The following is a 21,538-nucleotide window of genomic DNA, read 5'->3' on the forward strand; positions in this document are numbered from 1 at the left end:
TGGTTTTGGTTCTATCTACACTACAGCCCACCTCCTCTTGACTCCGCTGTTGTGTCTGGCTGTCATATTAAGACTAACCCTGGTCAAAGCACTACACTATGCTCGCGTAGTTTGCGAAGTTTGCGCTACTTCGCACTACGCGAACTGCATGTAGCACAGTGCAAACATGTGTAGCGTAGTGCAGCGGTCATTTTTTGTTTGCTCGCGGTCCTCAACGTCAAGTTGGCGACCGCAAGCAAGCAAAATCATATCCCGCTGAGACTTTTTCCTCGTTCGCGATCAGCAACATCAATTTGCCGATCGCAAGCGTGGAAAATAAGCCTCCGGCGAGATTCTCAACGCAGGGAGGTCAGGTTTCTCATTGCGAGTGGTCGCGTATGCTCGCAACCGCTCGCGATGAGAAACTACCAGTCCGAGTTGAGAAAGCTGCCGCTCGAGTAAAAATCTACTCGAGCGGCAGAAAACTACTGTTTGCACTGTGCAAGATGCCGTTTTCAATGATTGCACAGTACGGGATGCTTGTCCGCACTGTGTAATCTTTGAAAACGAAATCTTGCACAGTGCGAATAGGGTACTACGCAGTCCGCGTAGTGCTACACAGTTCGCGTAGTGCTACGCGTAGCTCACGTAGTGCGAAGTGCACTTTGCGTAGCTACGCGTAGCACTACTTCGCGAACTACGCCCAGGGTTCTTTAAGACCCCCAGTTCTGATTCCAGTTCTCTGTACTCACTTCCGCTGGCCCCCACCCTTTGATCAGTTCTCTCTCCAAGCTCTCAGACACGTCTGCGTTCTGCTTTCTACGCTGCATCTGATTCTCTCCACAATTCGTTCAACCTGTGTCCATGTTTTATACTCTCTATTCTCTGGTCCATTCAAAAGCAGTCACTTTTCTTCATCTGGTGTTGCATTTCCGTTTGTCATGTGTGACTGCTCTGTCCTTTGCATAACGTCAACGCATGTTGTAATGAGCAGTTTCATCCCGGAGAGGTGACGCTTGGAAGAGGACAGGTGCTTGAATGTAGGGACAGGTTGTGATGGACAGTTCGGTTTGTATGAAGTACTTTGTGCAACCTTTCACTAATAACACAGACCTACAATATATTAGAGTAGAACCTTTAAGATTGCGACACCTCATGACCTAATGCGCAGAATACTTATGTTACATTTGCAAGCAAGGGCGGGGACACGTCTCTGTTTGCCTACTATTGCCACACCACCTCCTTAGAGGTGATGTACAGCCTGCTCAAGTCTACACACTGCAGGGTAGCCATGACCCTTATTGGGGTGTCTATAGCCTTGCTTCATGTACACTATGTCCCTATAGGATAACTGTGACTTCCTTTTCATCGTTTTACTGTTTTTTGCTACATCATTTAAGAAATATTATATTTGCTGGAATTGTTCATTGACCTATCCCCCGTCTTACATGTATTGCCTAGTCCAAGGAAATTATGTTGCCATGAGTAATATGGGGGGTCGTTTTAAAGTGTACCAAGTAGCTCCTGGGTTAAAGCGACAAGTCGCGGAAAGATTTTAATTATGTTGTTTTGGTACCGTGGTGTGCTTATGTCTTACCTGATCTGGAGGGACAGGAGTATAGTAATTGGGGGCTACAAATCCTGTATTGAGATACTCGGTGGAATGGATTGGTCCTACAGTCTCTTGGAATAATACAATGTTTCACACAATCGGGGGTTCACAAGAGCAGTAGTGGTTGTGTTGCTTATGTGGTCATAGTGCAAATTCAGTGGGATACAGATGTGCTGTTAGACCTATTAAACACAGTATAATATGAGAAATTGTTAAAAGCAAGGAATCCTACACTTGAACAAGCTTTGTTCAGCGCTTTACAAGAGGACATATGTCAGCAAAGTCTGTGTAAATGTGAATGACCGAATATATTAGCAGACTAAACATTTCATATGGTAACATTCAAATTAATTGAGAGAGAGGAGTAGTGTGTGGAGAGTGACGATAGTACACGGTAAATCAACAAAAAAATCAGGTTATGCGAATAAGAATGGGAGAAGAATGGGTTGTGACAATGTGAGAAGTACTGCTGTGCAGCAGCGATTTGGCCACTGAAGTTATTTGGCGAGTGCCAAGCAGTATCCAGGGTGAAATCTCATGTTATCTGATAGAGACTTCTAGCCACAGATTCCTTACTTTAGAATTATACCCAGGCGTCAGAAATGTTTTCGTGAGCAGTACCCCTGTGTGCTGGTAGGTGGTGTAGTTTGGCTCTGCATCGTCCGTGCCGGAAGTGACATTTGTGGTGCCTATATAGGCGCCACCCAGATTTGGGGGGCCCATTTCCTCTGGTGCACCTTTGTACCCTGTGGTTCAGAAGGGGCCCCTGCTGGATCCACTCCAGCAACTCGGACGTCAGGGATTTACAGATGAATCCAGACCAGCACCGGTCGTACTATCTCAACCTTTCTCAGCGCCGGTCCCGAAGAAAAAGCTTCCAGCGCCACTGGCACCCACGGGCGGCATTATCCCCATTCAAATTCCCAACTCTGATATGGACCCAGAAGGGTGTCGCCCAATGCCAACCCTGCTGCCGACTGGAGACATGCCTTCCCGACTGGAGCCTGAGCCCAATTCTTATTGGCTGGAACATGGGGAGGAATGGGAGGGGTCGCTGGTCCATAAAGAATGCCAGCCTGTACGATGCAAACATGGACTGTGTGAAGATCTGAGTGTAGCCAGTGGACTGGACACTTCTCCAGATACTGGCATGCTTTCTACCCCTAATGAGGCTATGGAGAAGGAAGTGTCCTTCTCTGGAGGTAGTGCCGAGGGCGGATGAGGTCCTTGACCGTGGCCTACCCTCAGTGGCAGTCAATACAAACGTCTTGACAGAGGTGCTGTAACTGGTAGTGTCCTCCTCAGAACCGCTACTCCCCTTCAACAAAGCCCTCATAGACATCCTACTTGGGACCTCGTCCAAGTCCAGCACAAGGGCTCCTGTGAATAGGACAGTTGCCCACCACTGCCCCTCGCCAGGGGACCCAAACTACCTCACCCAACACCCTAGCCCGGAGACCTTGGTGGTCCAAGCCTCTACCTCCCCTGTAAACTCTGGCACACACCCTACGGCACCTCCAGATAGGGAATCCAAGAGGCTGGATGCTTTGGGGAAGAAGATGTTTTCTTCTAGCAGCTTGGCACTGCGGTCTGTGTACACTGCATGCCTTTTGAGATAAGGTTGCGCAGGTGCTGCCATCGGTCCCGGGCCATACTCTCCTGTTCTGTTGCCAATGGGAGAGATGCAGCAAAGTTCACAATAAGATGTGGATTGGACACCATCAACTCTTAGGCAGAGTGGTTTGGTCAATGGTGCTCTTACGGTACCGTGCGTGGTTGAGGACGACTAGTTTTTCTTGGGATGTTCAATCATCTCTTATAGCCATGCTCTTTGATGACTCCCATCTCTACGGAGACAAGGCGAATTCAGAGCTGAATCATTTTAAGGACAGTAGGGCTATGACCAGGTCTTTGGGCTTATCTATAGCCCTTGCCCACCACGATCCTCCTTTTGTTGCTACGAATGGGGCTTCCAACCGCTCCTCTAATCTGTCAGCCATTGCGCCATTCATGCTCACCAGCCTCTGCGTGGCCGAGGGCACAGTACCCATAAATCTGTGGGTCAGGTAGCCAGTTCACCCAATCAAATGGCAGCCACAGCCTCCAAACACTCTTAATCTGCCCGTGTACCATCATGGGGACCCAGTTGGCGGCAGGATTCGCCACCACCACCTGCCACACTGGCGGTCCATAACCTCAAACAGGTGTGTTTTGCATATCGTCCGAAGGGGCAACTCCCTCGCCTTCATGACTGCCCCTCCCCCCATGTCACCTTCTCACCACTGGCTGATGGAAAATCATCTCTGTATCTTCACCAGGAAGTTGGGCTCTCTTGGCCGAAAGAAGCCATAGTGAGGGTGCCCACGCCAGAAGTAGGCCATGGTTGTTATTCCCACTATTTCTTGGGGCCAAAAAAGGACAGAGGCCTTCATCTTATCCTAGACCTTCACCCTCTCAATTACTTCCTCACTAAGGAGAAGTTCAAAATGCTCACCCTGGCTCAGGTCCTGTCTGCCCTGGACCCAGGAGACTGGATGGTATCATTGGACTTACAGGACTCATACTACCACATTCCTGTGCAGTTCACCGTTGGCCGTAAGCACTTTCAGTTCACTGTGCTTCCCTTTGGCCTTACCAGCGTCTCTCGGGTGTTCACCAAGGTGATGGCAGTCTTTTCCCACCTTCAGACTACGGCAGACCTTCTGCACTTGCTGGGGTTCACTATGAACATTCAGAAGCCACACCTGACTCCCTCTCAGACGCTCCCTTTCATCAGAGCTGTTCTGGACACAGTGCAGTTTTGGGCCAATCCTCCTGAACGGCGAGTTCAGGATATTCAGGGTATGATACCAATGTTTCAGCCTCTATCCTGGACTTCAGTGAGACTGACTGAGGCTGCTGCGCCTCATGGGTGGCATCCTGCATCCTGCTAGTGACACATGCCAGAAGGCATATGCGAGCTCTGCAGTAGGACCTGAAGTTCCAGTGGGCGCAGCGTATGGGGAATCTCTCCAACATAGTCTACATCTCAGAGGAACCTGCAAAAGACCTGCAGTGGTGGCTCACAAACCGCAATTGGGTCAGTGGCAGAACCCTCTGCCTTCCACAACTAGATTCTACAGAAATGACAGATGCGTCACTTGTTGGATGGGATGGCCATCTGGGAGAAGTGGAGATCAGAGGGCACTCTTCTCCAGCGAATTCCGGACTCCACATAAATCTGCTGGACCTCTGAGCAATCAGACTGGCATTGAAAGGCTTTCTACCCTCCATCAATGAAAGGGTAGTGCAGATATTCACAGACAACACCATCGCCATGTGGTACTGCAACAAACAGCTTGGGGTGGTGTAGTGGACCTTTTGTCAAGAGGTCATGTGTCTCTGGACATGGCTGAAACGTCAGTGCATATCCCTGGTTGTTTAACACCTGGCGGGTTCTCTGAAGGCCAGAGTGGACTAACTCAGCTGAAGATGCCCAGAGGATCACCAATGGCGTATCCATACAGAGATGGTGCAAGGTCTCTTTGAACAGTGGGGAGAGCATTGGTTAGATCTGTTTGCCACTGCCGAGAAGGCGCAATGCCAGGAGTTGTGCACACTGGACTTTCCAAAGCGGCTCTCACGCTGAGACGCTTTTCATCTTCAGTAGAGGTCTGGTCTCCTGTACACCTTTTCACCCATACCCAGAGTTCTCATGAAGATCAGGACTAACTGGTCCCAAGTAATCCTTGCGGCTCCAGACTCGACATGGAGAGTCCGGTATCCTAAGCTATTGAGCATAGACTTCGGTCCTCCGATGAGGCTGCCCCTTCAGGAGGATCGTCAGTCACAGCAGCAGAGGAGGTCCATCTACCCAAACCTGTCAGCTCCTCGCCTTCCTGCATGTAAATTTAGCAGCGGCAGTTCACAGCTTTTAACCTCCTTTTCGGAAGTCTGGGACGTTTTCTTGGCAACCAGGCGTTCCTCCGCCAAGAACAGTTTAGAACTGCCATTGGAACAGATTTGTGTCATGGTGTTCAGAAAGTCACACTGATCCCTTTCTGCCACCCGTTCTCATGTTCTTCTTCTTTTTATTCTCTCCCTTGCCCGGCAGGGCTGTGCTCTGGGCACTCTGAAGGGCTGTCTCTCTGCTAGCTCTGCTTTTTTGCAGTTGTCTGATAAGTAATCGCTTTTTAAATCTCCTCTTGTAAATAGATTCTCAAAAGGTCTTCAACAGATGTTCCCTCCTTCACCCTTTTTTAAAGTCATAATGGGCTCTGAATCTTGTTTTCACAGTTCTCATGTGCACTCCCTTTGAGCCACTTCATAATTGCCCTCTCAGGCTCCCTACCATCAAGGCAGCTTGCCTCGTGGTTATAACATCAGCCTGGAGGATCAGTGAGCTTTATGCCTTTTTCTTATAAGCCTCCCTACCTCTCCATCTTTCCTGACAAACTAGTGCTTCGCACAGGGGCCTCCTTTCTTCCAAAAGTGGTCACTCCATTTCACGTAAGCCAATCCATCACCTTTCCTACTGTTTACACTCCTCCATATTCCTCTAAAGAAAAAGAGTGACTCCACCGCCTGGATCTAAAAAGAGCATTGTCGTTCTACCTTGATCGTACACAAGACTTCCAGGTGGACGACCAACTCTTCATGGGGTATGTTGGAACAAAGAATGGTCTGGCCATGCAGAAACTTACTATTTCCATATGGATCATTCTCTGTATTAAGATCTGCTGCTCATTAGCTAAAAAGCAACCCAGAGTGTTTGCGTGCTCATTCTAACAGAGCATGCAGAGTTCTGGTTCTGGATATCTGCCAGGCAGCAACGTTGGCTTCCCTGCACATGTTTACAAAGCACTACTGCCTGGACAGTCAGGTTCTCAGGGATGGCATTTTGCCCATTCAGTCCCTCAGAACTTCCTCATGTGAAATTGGTCCGCAGACGCACCTCCGTGGAGGTATTGTTTGGGAATCTGTTCTAAGGTAAGGCATCTGAGTTTAGGAGTCTCTATCAGATGAGCAATTTACTTACCTTCGGTAATGCGCTATCCGGTAGAGACGCTATATAGCCACAGATTCCTTACTAACCCACCCATCCTCCCCACTCTGTGACCATATTTCTAGGGTCAGTGCTTTTCCCCTTTCAAGGCCCTAGTTTTCCATACCGGTGGTCAGTGTACTTCATGGCTCCGAGCTGCTGGCATGGAAGGTCGCTAAACGTTACTAACGTCAACTCGCCTGGGTGGCACCTATATAGGCAGTGCAAATGTCCCTTCCGGCATAGACGACGCCAACAACGCCACCCGGAGCTGAGCGACAACGCCTACTGGCGCGCATAGATACTGCTTCCGAAAAAAATTCCAGACCCTGTTTGACGCCTGGGGATAAAACTACGGTAAGGAATCTGTAGTTAGCTAGAGTCTCTACCAGATAAGGCGTTACAAAAGGGTACATAACTTGTTCATTGAAGTCAAACAATACTTAAAAGAAAGAGAAACTGACAAAGGATAGGGGAATTATGGGTAGGATGGTGATGGTTGGGAAGAGTCTACAGGGTGGATTTTGGATGTCTCTGGTAAAGAAAATCTGAAGTAGATGCTGATGGTCTGAAGCTAGCAAGACGTTGGAACACGGATATTATAATGTCTACATTAACCCTGTGGCATATTCACATAGCTCACTGAAATATTAGGTTATCTTTAGCAGTGAGGTGGTTCTAAGAGTGTTATCTACATAGAAAAATGTGTGATGTGATATGGGGGCTGAACCAGTTATAGAACTATTAGAAAAATGACCTCCGAGTGTGCAACAATATGTTGGAAAAGATAAAGATTTTGTTTAGGAGAGGTGCACATCCTGTTGTGCAAAATGTGTAACATGCATCGTAGTGTGAGGAAACTGCATGGAGAGGAATTTGGCTAGTTATATAAAGAGGGATAGATTGGGGTAATTGAGTGATCTGAATGGTTGAGACCAACTGTGGTAATATTGAGTCGGATGGTAAGATCAAAATGTCTTGAAACTTGAGGGATGTCAACAGGATTGCCACCCTCTTCCCAATAACAAAATGTGTGATGCCATAGGTAATGTTAGGCGCTCTATGACTCATGATATTTATTCTGTGTATTATTTAACATAATTAGAACTATATGGTGCTATCATTTGTCTTTGTGATGTGTTTTTAGCCGACAAGTTCAGGCTCCTGCCATCTACATGGCATCAGCTTTGCCAGTGTTCCAGAGGGCGATTTGTAACATTTTGATTAAATGGCAGGCTGCTTGTAAGCTACTTCCAAAATGATACCTGATGCCTGGATGATGTGGTGTTAAGAAAATTGATATGGTGCTGTCTTCAATAAGGCACCGTCTCATCTTAACGTAGACATTCTTGGAAAACCCATTTGCAAAGAGTGATTGAGACTGAAGGAGTAGATAGACAATACATTCAAGAAAGAGCAGTTGATGGGATTGATAGAGTATTCATATTGATTTGTTCTCAAGTTTGTAGATAAGAGAAATGATATGAGGAATCTAATTAAAAGGATTGAATATACAACTGGAATGAAGCGTGCTATAGTGATTTTGACGACAAGTGGTGCAGTGTAGTGGATCTCCCTGTGTTGCATTCACTTGATCACAAAAGTGGCAGGAAAGATACCAGCTAGAGATATTGTTTGTGACAGGCCACAGTGAAGGAAGAAAGGACAGGACAGGTCATTGGAAGTGGAGGAAGGAAATGGAAAAAGGTAAATGACAGAGATGTACGCATTGTAAAACATAGTTGGAGAATAGGAGCGGGAAAGGAAGACGAATCCAATGAAGAGTTGAGGAGAATTAGAGAATTTTTTTAAGTGGGTGATGGAGTGAGGCTGGGAAGGAATTGGCGTTATGAAATGTTATCCAGTTCTTGGATAGGGTGTTTAGAAGAGACATACCCGTGGAAATTGCCACAGACAACGGAGTTCTATTTATGTCGAATATTCCTAGTGAGTTATGGTGTTATGCACTATAATACTGATGTGATTTATCTGAAAGTAAATGCCTTGGATGAGATACCAAACAGAATGATTGCATACACTGTGCTATTAGCAGGGTGTGTGGGTTGTCTTGTAAAGTGGGAGATATTGCGGGCATTAAGGACAGTTCCCTGCGGTTAGCCTCTTTGCTTCAATAGGAGAGAGAGCACATTGGAATAGGTTGTACTCTTAGTGACTAAACAGAGGGAGAGACTGGAAGACGGATATAGACATAATAATAATGAAGGTGACAAACACCCTGTAAATCAGGGGTCTCCAGCCAGTAGCATGTCAGCTACTGTAGCTCTCCAGCTACCTCTGAGTAGCTCACCTGTGTGCAGCCAAGATTATTAAATTAGAAAGCTTTTGCTTGGTTGAATCAATATACATATAAACATTGAAATGATACAACACTAATAACATTATTAGCTTTCAATGTGTTTCATTGAACATAAGCAGCTCCCAGTACTGAAAAGGTTGGAGACCCCCGCTAAATACAAAAAGTACCATAATCCGTCAAAGTGCATGAAAAAATGGGTTACAAAAGTGGTGCTGTAGGAGTGGGGAAAAAACTACAGACTGTCAGAGTATGTTAACTTTGGAAGACATGGAAAGCCTCAGAAAGGATATGTGGTGCTAGCTGATGATGCTTGTTGGAATATGGAATGGATTGTGAAGGGCAGGCAAGGTGCTGGTGAGCTGGAGCAAGAAAGAGAATGTAGTGAATTTTCATTTTACTAGCTGTGCATTTGTGTTTATCTTTTGTGTTGTGTTAAGAGGGGTATATGTTGCACTTGAGTGTGTGAGTGTTTCATCCTCTGTGTGGTGCCAATGCATGTTTGCCCCAGTATTGGAACTTTCATAGATTCCCATGCTTTGTATCATTCCCCGTCGTCGGACTGGGAGTCTCGGTAATAAAAAATATCATAGTAGTAGGTACAAAAGAGAAAGGAAAGGCCTAGGCCTCATTCCCTTTTGTAACATATCAGCCTCTTTTTGTAAAAGAGACCAAACTCTAGGCGTCAGCCAATCAGAAGAGCCTCACCCTTAGAACCTTCCTGAAGGAACCTCAGAGCCTCAGATTTTCTACCGCACGTTGTGCTAGGGAGTCTCCATTGAGCTCTGCTCTATTTCTACTCTTTAAAACCCATTTCTACAGATATTTCTTCAGATTTTTCTTCAGATTTCTTCAGGAAACTCTTTCTTCTTCAAAATGTCTGAGGTTGAGAAGAAGAAAGCCCTTTTCAAGCCCTGTTCCACCTGTGGGAAGAAAAGGCTGTTTGTGGAAGACAAACACAAGGATTGCATCTACTGCCTGTATCCAGATCACAGGGCAGAGGACTGTAAGATTTGCCGCACTCTCTCCACCAAGACCTTGAGAGATCGTGCTGGAAGGCTTCTTACATGGTTGCAGAGGCAGAAGGAAAGGAAACATGGAGTTTCCAGTGATGAGGAGGAATCGGCGTCCTGTGCTTCCTCTAAAAGGTCAGTGAAAAGGGGTAGAGGTTCCCCATCTTCCTCTATTGGGCGCCCCTCTAAGGCTTCAAAAAAGACCCCCAGGGAGTCTGATGGCCGGGGTTCAGGAGGTTCCCCCCACCACAGTGGGTCGGGCAAGGCAGAACTGGTTTCGCCTCGTAAGGGTGAGAAGACAGACCCAGCCTTCAAGAAACCCTCTTCACACTCTTCAGAGAGGAGTTCCAAGTCCTCTACGACGAAGACTTCGTCGACGGTGGCTCCGTCGACGACGAAAATGAAGCCCAAGATCCAATTGGTCCCGTCGACGGGCTCGTCGGCGGGAGCGTCGACGACGAAAGCTTCGTCGTCGTGTAAAAAGAGCTCGACGACTGCGGCGTCGACGGGAAGTATGCCGACGACATCGTCGACGAAGGCGAAGACATCGTCGACGAAGAAACCATCATCGTCGACGACGGTGTCGACGACGGCAGTACCGACGACGACGTCGACGACGGTGTCGACGACGGTCATGTCGTCGACGAGTGCTTCGACGACGACAACACTTTCTACATCGACGGCGGGCTCGTCGTCGGTGGCGTCGACGACGACATCTACTATTCCTATCTCGTCGACGAGGATTTCACCGGCGTCGACGGACCAACCAACGATACTGGCTGCAGAGAGAAGGGTAACAATATCTCTCACAAGAATCACGCCTGAAATGACATCCCCAAGGAGGGTGACCTCATTACCCCCAACGATGTTGCTAGACCAGGAGTACTCTGAGGGAGACGGTCAGGATGGCTTTGATTATGCGAATAGCCCATCTCAGCTTCTCATTAAAAGTCAAGAGACGGACTCAGAGGAGGCATATGAACAAGGTGGAGGTGACTACCCACAAACAGACCACTTAATGGACTGTGAATCACAAGACATGGTTTCAGTCCCGACGTCCTTCCTGCATGACCTGCACAAGATGTTGCAAGACTACAAGTCCAAGGCCGAGCGACCAGCGCCGAGGAGGTCTACTCCGTCAACACCAGTAAAGGACCACTCTTCAATTGTCCCTCCTGTACACCCAGTGCAGACTCCTCCTCAACCACAGCGGCCAGTGCCCCAGGCTGCGTCTGGAACAGCGGATGATCCGGATGGGGATCATGATAATGATACGGATGCGTCATCCGGTGATAATCAGGGCTCGGATCAGGAAGGGGATGAATACAATGACTACATCATCCCGGATCCAGCTTCGCCCCACCAGGACCTAGGTGATTCTCCTCCTGCTGACATTGGCAGTTTTCACCAACTGATGGAACGTGCAGCCGGCCGATTTAAGTTGGTATTGCCTGCGGAAACCACAGACTGTTTCTTGTACGATTTTAAAGACACTCACCGCAAGACTACGAGGTCCATTCCGATTGTGGAACATCTATGGAAGGAGGGTTTGAAGACCATGAAAAACCCAGCGACGGTGGTCCCTGTGCTACCGCGCCTTGACAAAAAGTATAAAGCGCCGGATGATGGACCGGCTGCCCTGACAGGTCATCCCAAGCCGGACTCTGTAATCTCACAAGCGGCGCAAAGGAAGTCACGGAACCCTTCTGCTCCCTTGACAGCCCCTCCTGACAAGGATGGACGGCGGCTGGATAACACAGGCAAGAGATTTTCATCCATTGCTAGCCTTCTGGTTCGCGCCGCCAATGCTTTGGCAATATTGGGACGATATGATCGCCAGTTATGGTGCAATATAGCTCCCTATTTGGATCAGCTTATACCAGAAAACGGGCTGGAAGCCAAGAAAACCTTGCAAGAAGGTGAAGCGGTCTCCATGGAGATAATAGACTGTGCCATGGACATTGCCACAACGTCCTTTAGAGCTTTGGCAGGAGCGGCAGTATTAAGACGCCAAGGGTGGCTAAAAGCGACTTGGTTTCGGCCAGAAATCCAAAACAAGGTCCTTGATCTACCTTTTGATGGCGAGGCACTCTTCGGCAAATTGATCGACGACGCGCTGCAAGACATCAAAAAGGACACGGAGACAGCTAGATCGCTGGGAACACTCCAGTACCGCAAAACTCCTTTTAGGGGCACAAGAGGCAGAGGTGGCACCTACAGAGGCGCATACCAACAACAGCGCTATTCTTCGAACAGCTCTGGGTACCAGCCGAATCGCCAGTCATACCAACAAAGGCAGGGCCAGTCCTCTGGTTATTCACGGCCTTACAACAAAGGCAAGCAAGCGGCCCGTGGACGAGACTCGTCCAAACGCCAATAGCGGCCTTCTGGCTCTGCCTACTGCTCCCTCCTCCGAGAGATCATCAGTTGGAGGCAGGGTGTCAAAATTCCTTCTGAACTGGTCCCAAATTACATCGGACCGTTGGGTGCTCAACATCATCAGACGGGGACATACTTTGGAGTTTACGGAAGTCCCTCCACCCAGACCCCCATCAGCCATCCCTTCAAAACATCTGCATCTCCTGCGGCTAGAGGTACAACAAATGCTCCGCAAAGGAGCGATAGAGCCGGTCCCCTCCAATCAACAGGGCCACGGTTTCTATTCCAGGTTCTTCCTGGTGAGAAAAACGCAGGAGAAATGGCGTCCCATCCTGGACCTCAGGGAGCTAAATGCCTATCTCATCTCCTTATCCTTCAGGATGGTATCCCTACAGGACGTTTTGAAAATGGTCAACCCGGGGGATTATATGGCCACACTCGATCTGGAGGATGCGTACTTCCATATCCCGATTCACCCAGCGCACAGAAGGTTCCTACGCTTCACAGTAGCCAAGAGCCATTTTCAGTTCAGAGTCTTGCCGTTCGGCCTTCGCTCTGCTCCAAGGATTTTTACGAAGGTGCTGGCACCTGTAGCAGCATTTCTGCGGAAAAACCACTTCCAGGTCTTCCCTTACCTGGACGATTGGTTACTAAAGGCCCCGACCAGAGCATTAGCGAAGGACGCGGTGCAGGCTTGCACCACTCTGTTCCAAAATCTGGGTCTCACCTTGAACATGGAGAAATCCACGCTGCTGCCGTCACGGACAGCGCGGTTCCTGGGAGCGATGTTGGATTCGCGGCTCTCAAAAGCATTTCCTACTCGAGAAAGGGTACAGAAACTGCAAAGATTAGCAGGAAGCCTTCAAAGAAAAAAGTGTCTTTCTGTACGCAGCTACAAGTCGCTGTTGGGGGTGATGTCATCTTGTATACCCCTGATCCCGCACTGCAGGCTCCGGATGCGCCCCCTGCAGGAGCAACTGGACCTCCAGTGGCAGCAAGTGCACGGATCGTTCGACGACAAAGTAATGGTCACTCAAGAGATGAAGGAGGCGGTGCTTTGGTGGTCGAATCCACAGAACTTATGCCAAGGTCTATCCTTCGCAAGCGTTCCATCACCTCACATACTGACGACGGATGCGTCATTGGAGGGATGGGGAGCAGTGATGCAGGACCTGCAGGTCAGCGGCCATTGGTCTCCAAGCGACCAAAAGCTACGCATCAATCTGTTGGAGCTGAGAGCGATCAGGCTAGCCCTTCAAGCCTTTCTTCCGCGTATCCAGGGTTCACAGGTGCTAGTCAGGACGGACAACACCACGGCTATGCATTATGTGAACAAGGAAGGAGGGACGAGGTCACTCCCCTTGTCGCGAGAGGCTCAACAGATTCTGGAATGGACAATTCTTCACGGAATTTCTCTAAAGGCGGAGCACTTACCAGGAGTGCTCAACGAGGGAGCCGACAGGCTGAGCAGGCTCGCCTCAGTCAGTCACGAGTGGGAGCTGAAACAACAAGTAATAGATCTACTCTTTCAAAAATGGGGCACACCAGAGGTGGACCTTTTTGCAACGCCGACCAACAAAAAGTGCCTAGCCTACGCCAGCAGGTTCCATCACCAAGGCTCATTGGGCAATGCCCTATCGATAGCCTGGACGGGGAGGTTTCTCTATGCATTTCCACCGATTCCCCTGCTTCCTCGTCTCCTCAGGAAAATGAGGACGGAACCATGCAAGCTCATCCTTATAGCCCCGGCATGGCCAAGACAATTCTGGTACACCGAGCTCCATCTGCTATCGCTAGTACCTCCGATAAAGCTGGAAGAGGTTCCGGATCTCCTGGCAATGTCCGAAGGACAAGTTTGGCATCCAGACCCGAGATCGTTGCACCTGACTGCATGGCTCCTGACCAGCGAGAATACATGAATGTTCCTCTTTTCAATGAGGTCAAAGACATCCTCTCTCAGGCACGGGCTCCGTCCACAAACAAAACATACAGACTGAAGTGGAAAAGATTCTGTATCTGGTGCAAGAAAGAAAAGATTGATCCTTTCACGTCAAAACCTCATCAGCTCCTACCTTACCTACTCTCGCTAGCTAAGTCTAATCTGTCCCATTCTACTATCAAGGTTCATTTAGCGGCGATTTCGAGATTCAGAAGATCTGATTCTGGTCCTTCGTTGTGGTCTGCAAGAATTGTCAAACAATTCCTCAAAGGCCTGTTCAGGGTCTATCCGCCAGTGCGATCTCCTCCTCCAGCATGGCATCTAAACTTAGTCCTGGCTCAACTAATGAAGGGACCTTTTGAGCCGATTCACCGCTCAGACCTAAAATTCTTATCATGGAAGTTAGCTTTACTCTTGGCCCTCACATCAGCGAGGCGAGTGGGGGAGATGCAAGTCTTAACTATCCAAGAACCGTTTTTGCAGTTCAAAAAGAACACTACCATCTTAAGGACGAACCCAAGGTTCATTCCCAAGGTCCCCACTGACTTTCACCTAAATGAGCCGGTCATACTAAAGACATTTTTTCCGAACCCAGTCACTCCAGCAGAAAAGACATTGCAATCTCTGGATTTGCAACGCTGTCTAAAGTTCTACATGGACCGCACCAAAGACTTTAGAAAATCTTCACAATTGTTCATTGCTTTCGGCGGTCCAAACAAAGGTCTCCCTCTGTCTAAACAGGGGATCTCGAGATGGATTTCAAGTGCCATTCTGCATTGCCACAAGTTAGCAGGAAAACCTCTAGTGGGCAAGATCCGTGCTCACTCGACGAGATCAGTGGCTTCTTCTACGGCCCTCTTTGCGGGGGTACATATTAAAGGACATCTGCAGAGCTGCTACCTGGAGCAGCGTGCACACGTTCACTAAGCATTATTGCTTAGAGTCATTGCAGCAGGATGACGCGGCTGTGGGCCAGGCTGTCCTGAGAAACCTCTTCAAGTGATGGGTGAGCTTTCCTTTCTATCCCACCTTCCATGGGTGACACATTTTGTAATTTTCTGGCTAATGTTATGATATACTGCTTTACAAAATGTGTTTATGGTGTTTACTGCTTGCTATTCTGATACAAAGCATGGGAATCTATGAAAGTTCCAATACTGGGGCAAGAAAACAAGTTACTTACCTGTAACTTTGGTTCCCCAGTATTGGTAACTTTCATAGATTCCCATGCGCCCACCCACCTCCCCGGGGAAAGCTCAGCCTTCAGCAAGTATGGTGTCTAGCACACTACGGCTACGAAAATCTGAGGCTCTGAGGTTCCTTCAGGAAGGTTCTAAGGGTGAGGCTCTTCTGATTGGCTGACGCCTAGAGTTTGGTCTCTTTTACAAAAAGAGGCTGATATGTTACAAAAGGGAATGAGGCCTAGGCCTTTCCTTTCTCTTTTGTACCTACTACTATGATATTTTTTATTACCGAGACTCCCAGTCCGACGACGGGGAATGATACAAAGCATGGGAATCTATGAAAGTTACCAATACTGGGGAACCAAAGTTACAGGTAAGTAACTTGTTTTCTTTCATGGTATGCAACAGTGGGGAAGTCCACTTGAGGTAGAAGCAGTTGACAGAGGACTAGGGCTTGAATGCATGCCTTAATTGTGTGGGTCAGAGCTGTTTGAGGTAGGCTGTGTTGAATACATGTAAAGGATAAAGCAGACAATCACTACATTGGAGTAAAATCTTTCATCGCCCTTCTTGGTGTCAGATTCGCCCTACTAGGGTACATATCAGCTGACCTCCTCTCTGTGTCCTGTTTTCTCTATTTTCTGATGCACATCTGGTCCCTGGCAGCCCTCTAAGCCTGATTCTCTATGTTCTAGCTCACTTCATTTAGAAGCCTGCCTGTGTCCACTACCCTCTATACTCCATCCCAGTCCTCAGCTTTGTATCTAATTCTCTCTATGGTCTGACCTATCTCTGATGGCCCTCTTTCTTTGTTCAGTTGACTCTCTGTGGTCTGACCTGTCTCTGATGGCCCTCTTTCTTTATCCAGTTGGCTCTCTATGGTCTGGCCTATCTGTGGTGGCCCTCTTTCTTTGTCCAGTTGGCTCTCTGTGGTGTGGTCTATCTCTAATGGCCCTCTTTCTTTGTCCAGTTGGCTCTCTATGGCCTGGCCTTTCTGTCATGGCCCTCTTTCTGGTGGCCTCTTTATTTGTCCAGTTGGCTTTATTCTGCCTCACCTCTGCGGTCCCATCTGCACTATGTTTCATTTCTCTATACTCCAACCCACCTCTGCTGATCCCTGCTGTTCACCTTCTCCTCAAGGTCCAACCTGTGTCTACTGACTCTGTTCTGTCCCCAGTTATCTCTACATTCATGCTCAGATAGGCGGACAAATGATGCTTATCCATGCTTAACATGTTCCAGGTAAACTTTTCTGATTCCCTCTATATAAGGTTCACTGTCTGATCAGCGCTACCTTTGATTGTCGTTCCCCACATGCACAAACTCCCTCTCCCTACATGGGGTCCCATTCACTCTAATGCCAGGCTCATCCCTGCTTACCCTTGGCTGACACTACTTATATTCTGACATCCTTGTGCTGATCCCTGCGTGTGCTTGGTTCTTGTTGTGGGTCAGCCACCTTTACTAACTGCATAAGGCTGGTTTCCCTGTATCCCGTCCACTGCTTCTTTGGACAACCTGCACTGTAACAGTTTGCCAACATGATGGTGCTCCGTGGATGACTCTGGTATGTATCTGCTTTTCACTGTACTCTAGCCCCTCTTGCTGATCCCATCCCCCTCACTGTGTCTGGTCCTACAGATATTCTGAGCCGCATCTGTTGACATGCTCCATGGGCAGGGTTCCCCTCCATATTCCGCTCTCACCATGCTAACCTCAGCTCCATATGATTCTGCCCCAGGAACGGATTTGCTTCTTGTACAACAGCATCGCGATGAAACGACTGGGTGTGCCAAATAACATGGTGACCAAAGTTGCAAAGAATTCACTGGATGACCCAACGTTCAACCCTCTGAAAATAATAGGTCGCAAGTGAGTATCTCCCTCTCAAGATCCTCATCTCACACCAGCAGGACGCAGTCATGTGGGCAGCAGGGCGAGGTGGGATGGGACTCCCAGTAGCTCCTACTCATGTGAGTCTATGAGTGAGTGTTGTCATTTGCCAGACTGTCTATATTAAGTATTAAATGGTTATGTTACACTGCCGCTGTGAGATGGGGGTCCTCGGATTGAAAGTCTACATCTTGCTTTCCTCCCAGCACACTCCGTCGAACTCAAGAAATGCCAGTCAGTGGACATTTGTCAAAGGATGGTTGCAGTAGCTGGAAGACACCTTTCTACTCACTTTGTTTTGGGGGGAATTTCGTTTTGTTTTGACATGAACAAAAAACCCACACATAGGGTGTTTCAAACAGTAACAACGCATACATGGTAGACATTTACTTCATACACGGTTAATCAGGTAGCAATAAATAGGTTTTTACACACAACACAGTCGTAACGAGGCATTGCATCATGGACCAAATCATAGACCTAGTGGCTGTTTCCAGCTCACTATTAGATACAATAGGATATTATTAGGTGTAACATGATGCTGCTGGTAGTGGGGTAATAATAAATAAATAATACACCTCCCCCAGATCTAGATATCATATCATTAGAACCAAGAAATCACGCGGCAGAGGACAGACCTTCCTTCTACAGCCAAAAGCTGATAAGTGCAAAACCCCCTGAATGAACTGTAGAACCATGTGGATTACAACACTAACAACAGCAGTCAAGGAGGACATAAGGTTGAAAAACTTATCGTAAGGTATGATGAATCTGTTCGAAAATGGGACACCGAAGCCTTTCTTTACGCAGCTCCTGTGTCAGTGGTGTCCTTACTTACTATTCTGTATAGTCACCTGAGCAGAAAGAAGCATGAGGTATTGTGGATTGATGATCATGAAATCGGACTAGGCGTTCCATCTTGGAATCAGTTACTGTTTCACAAGACTCAAAGCGCTGCACCATGACCAACAGCCAATGATGCCATACAGTAGACGGGCCACTGCCCATGCAAGTCTATCGTTGCTACTCCCCAACAGCAGGGGCCACTGGGAAGCCAGCATCCACCCCACCCATAAACAACAGACCCACACAAACCATAGGCAGATAGGAGACAGGAAATGCCAGTGATATAGGGGTAACCCAGGATTACAATATATCTCGCTGTAGAAGTGGGCTTTTTCCAAGAAAAAAAGTCCTGGAAAAATCAAGGAATCCGTGCAAGAGCTGGGACTAATGAGTCAGTTTACCCAGAATGATCACTCACTAGGGACCATGTCCAGTCAATTATATTGAGGTCGCTCTGGGAAATAAAATGTGAGTCACTCATTTAAACGACATCATATCTAGGCACCTAGTTCACCAGAACAGATGAAAGGCTAAATGTGTACACTGACATATGTCGTCCACGAAAGGTTGGATCTCAGAGCGGTTAAAAACTGCATGGATAATCCACCAATCAAACAAGTGTATTTAGCCGAAGGGTAGGAGTTTTCATGACTTGACCTACCCATAAATAAAAATGAAGCAGCAAGAACAAAGTTTGGTTCATAGAGATCAGGAAGGGGAAAACACAGAAGGGCACTCGGAACCGATTGCCAGCGGAGTGAGGCTCGGGTGTACAGTGATATTTCGCACTTTTCCTTAGAGTTATCTTGAGCTGATGAATAATTTAAAAAAAGCAATCTTGTTTTTTGTTAATTTCTTCACAATGTCAACTTCCACAGTACAAATGCAGATTAATCCCTTTATAAAATAATGAATGGTGACCGGTTATTAGCACTAGGAGTGTCGTTGCATGGAGGGATCACTGACAGAATATCAGAACTAAAAATATCGCGTGGACAGAATATCGAGTCAAAAATATCGAGGACCAAAATATCGAGAAGGTAAGTGCAAGTAGGTAAGTATAGATTTACTATTCTTAACTCCACATCTACGTACCTTGAAGATATATATGTATGTCACGGTACATATATGTGGAGTTATACATAGAAAAACTTACCTACCTATAGAAACTTACCTTCGCGATAGTTTTGTCCTCGATATTCTTGACACAAAATATTGTCCCATGATATTTTGTTTCCAATATTCTGACTAAACACCGTATGGAAATTCCAGTACTTGTGTGCCTATTTGATCCACTTGCTTTGACCTTCATGGTTAAAGCATTGAAGATATTGTTCTGGTCCAAATTAAGATGTTAGATATGTCCATTAGATTGGCTGACAATCGGAGGCCGTTGCCAGTCGTGTCACGATCCAGAGTCTGATCTAATTGAATGTTTAAGACCGTAAAGCTAGCAAATGTCACAAATTAATCATTGTGCAATTTCAGCACCCGTAAGAATCTTTTACACAGGGATAAAATGAGCCATTTTAAAAATCGTGTCCACTGTTACTTTTATCACAGTGCAACACACAGAGTAAGTCCACCATGGTGTATTTGGCATTGGTGTGCCAAGGAGTATGAGCTTCAGGCAGAGGTTGCAAAACATACCACAAATTTCATGTGAGAAAGTATGTTAAAAGCCCAATGTGCAGAAGACAACCGGTAGTAGTTTGTATTATATATTTTGTGAGCTCACCAGAAAAACCACAGAATTAGTCACCTGTTGTGTTGCATTTGCATGCTATCCCTCTACATCTCTCTAGGTGGAACCAAAAAGTCCTATTGTTTGAAGTAGATTTCCCAGAGCATTAGCTTGCTCTTTCTGCTAATAAATTTCACCCCTTCAGTTCTTATATTTTCATGCTCTGCTCTTATCCTAACCCGGAAAGGGTGTCTCTCTTACGATAAGAGAGGTGACCAAAGACCATTGTGAAGAACTTGAGACTGTGAAGGAGAGGTTAGCGAGGCAGGCCTTTCATGGGTGTACTAGCAATTTTGAGAGCTATAACTTAGTTGAGTTGGACAGAGTGCTCGACTATCAAAAGTTGCTGATCAGTCATGGAAGATAATTGTGGATAACAAACAGTGGCTTTTTGTAAAGCAATTGATAAGCTACTCACTGTTCACTTTAGGTGAATATTATAACTTTCTGTACTACTTCCAGAATTTCATTTATAAGGGTTGAGGATTATCAATTGTTCATGGTTATCTATGAGGAATGGTCATAGGACAAAAACCATAGATGCCACAATTGAGGAACTGGACTTCACAATAAGACTATTCTGTAAATGTCTTTTAAATATTCCTCAAGTTTGTTATTCACTATCAGTTTGGAAGTATATATGTATCAAAACAGCGGCTAAGAGGAAGGTGCAGTGTTGATGGCAATGTGATAAACTCTTTGTGGAGATGGAGCAAATGTAGTTACCTTAAAGAACACTGTAAAATGGTACTTTACTATCATTTGGGAAGCAAGGAAAGATTGACAAGGGTTTGACTTTTCATTAACCTTTTCCACAGTAATCTCATAAACCTAGAGGAGATTAAAATTGTGAACTCTAGGAGTTAGAACAAGTTGTCCAATCACTGCGAGAAAGCTGGTGCTGTCATCATGGAGTTTGAAATAGACCATAAGATTGCAGGATAATGTCTTTTTTTAATGTCTGAAACCCAAAATTATAGGTCGTGTTTGTTCGGTATCATGTCTGTATGTTTTCCAGGGCCCTGAAGGGTTGTTATCCGACTATCTGACGCTCTCTGTTTGTATTATGACTAATAACAAAAATCACCCTCAGGAATAATTGGAATCGCAACCTGAAAAGAAGAATCAGCATCATGAAGATCACTCATTCCCTGAAGCCCCTTCCTCATAAAGGATGGACATTGTCAATTCCCAAATGCCTAAGGAGCCAAAGAGCAAACATAATAACCAGTCAAGCCTGTCTCCTCGACTAGAAATGTTCTTTTTTCGTTAATTGACCTCTTGTAGGACCAGTCTCATGTTTATAAGGAGCCTCTATCCAGTTGGACAACACAAGTACCCTATATTCTATTTAGAGAAAATATAATCTGCTATAACTCCACCAGAATCCAAATCCTAATCAATCAGTTACACAGCATATCGAAAGCCTGCAACTTAATGCCCGTTAGGCCTAAAAAGTGCAGCAACCATGCTAGCCAGCACAAGGCGCAACAAGACTACACCCCCTCAGCAGTCATGTGTTAGCTGAAAGGTCAGAGACACACCCACCCACTGTGATACACCCCCAGAGACTACTTAAACACAACACCACACCAACTTCTCAGACGTTTGG

At 46.8% G+C, this 21,538-nt stretch overlaps 1 protein-coding gene across 2 annotated transcripts in view; it reads left to right on the plus strand.

The window, feature by feature from the left end:
* The window catches only part of DCST2 (DC-STAMP domain containing 2), a 285,622-nt gene that overhangs the window by 243,209 nt on the left and 20,875 nt on the right, over window positions 1-21,538 (plus strand). For both annotated transcript variants that reach the window (XM_078671064.1, XM_078671063.1), the window contains one exon: window positions 17,185-17,315. In XM_078671064.1, coding sequence (XP_078527190.1) covers window positions 17,185-17,315 — 131 coding nt within the window. The remainder of the gene's footprint in view (window positions 1-17,184; window positions 17,316-21,538) is intronic.

Source organism: Lissotriton helveticus, chromosome 12, assembly GCF_964261635.1.
Source record: "Lissotriton helveticus chromosome 12, aLisHel1.1, whole genome shotgun sequence".
NCBI lineage: Eukaryota > Metazoa > Chordata > Amphibia > Caudata > Salamandridae > Lissotriton > Lissotriton helveticus.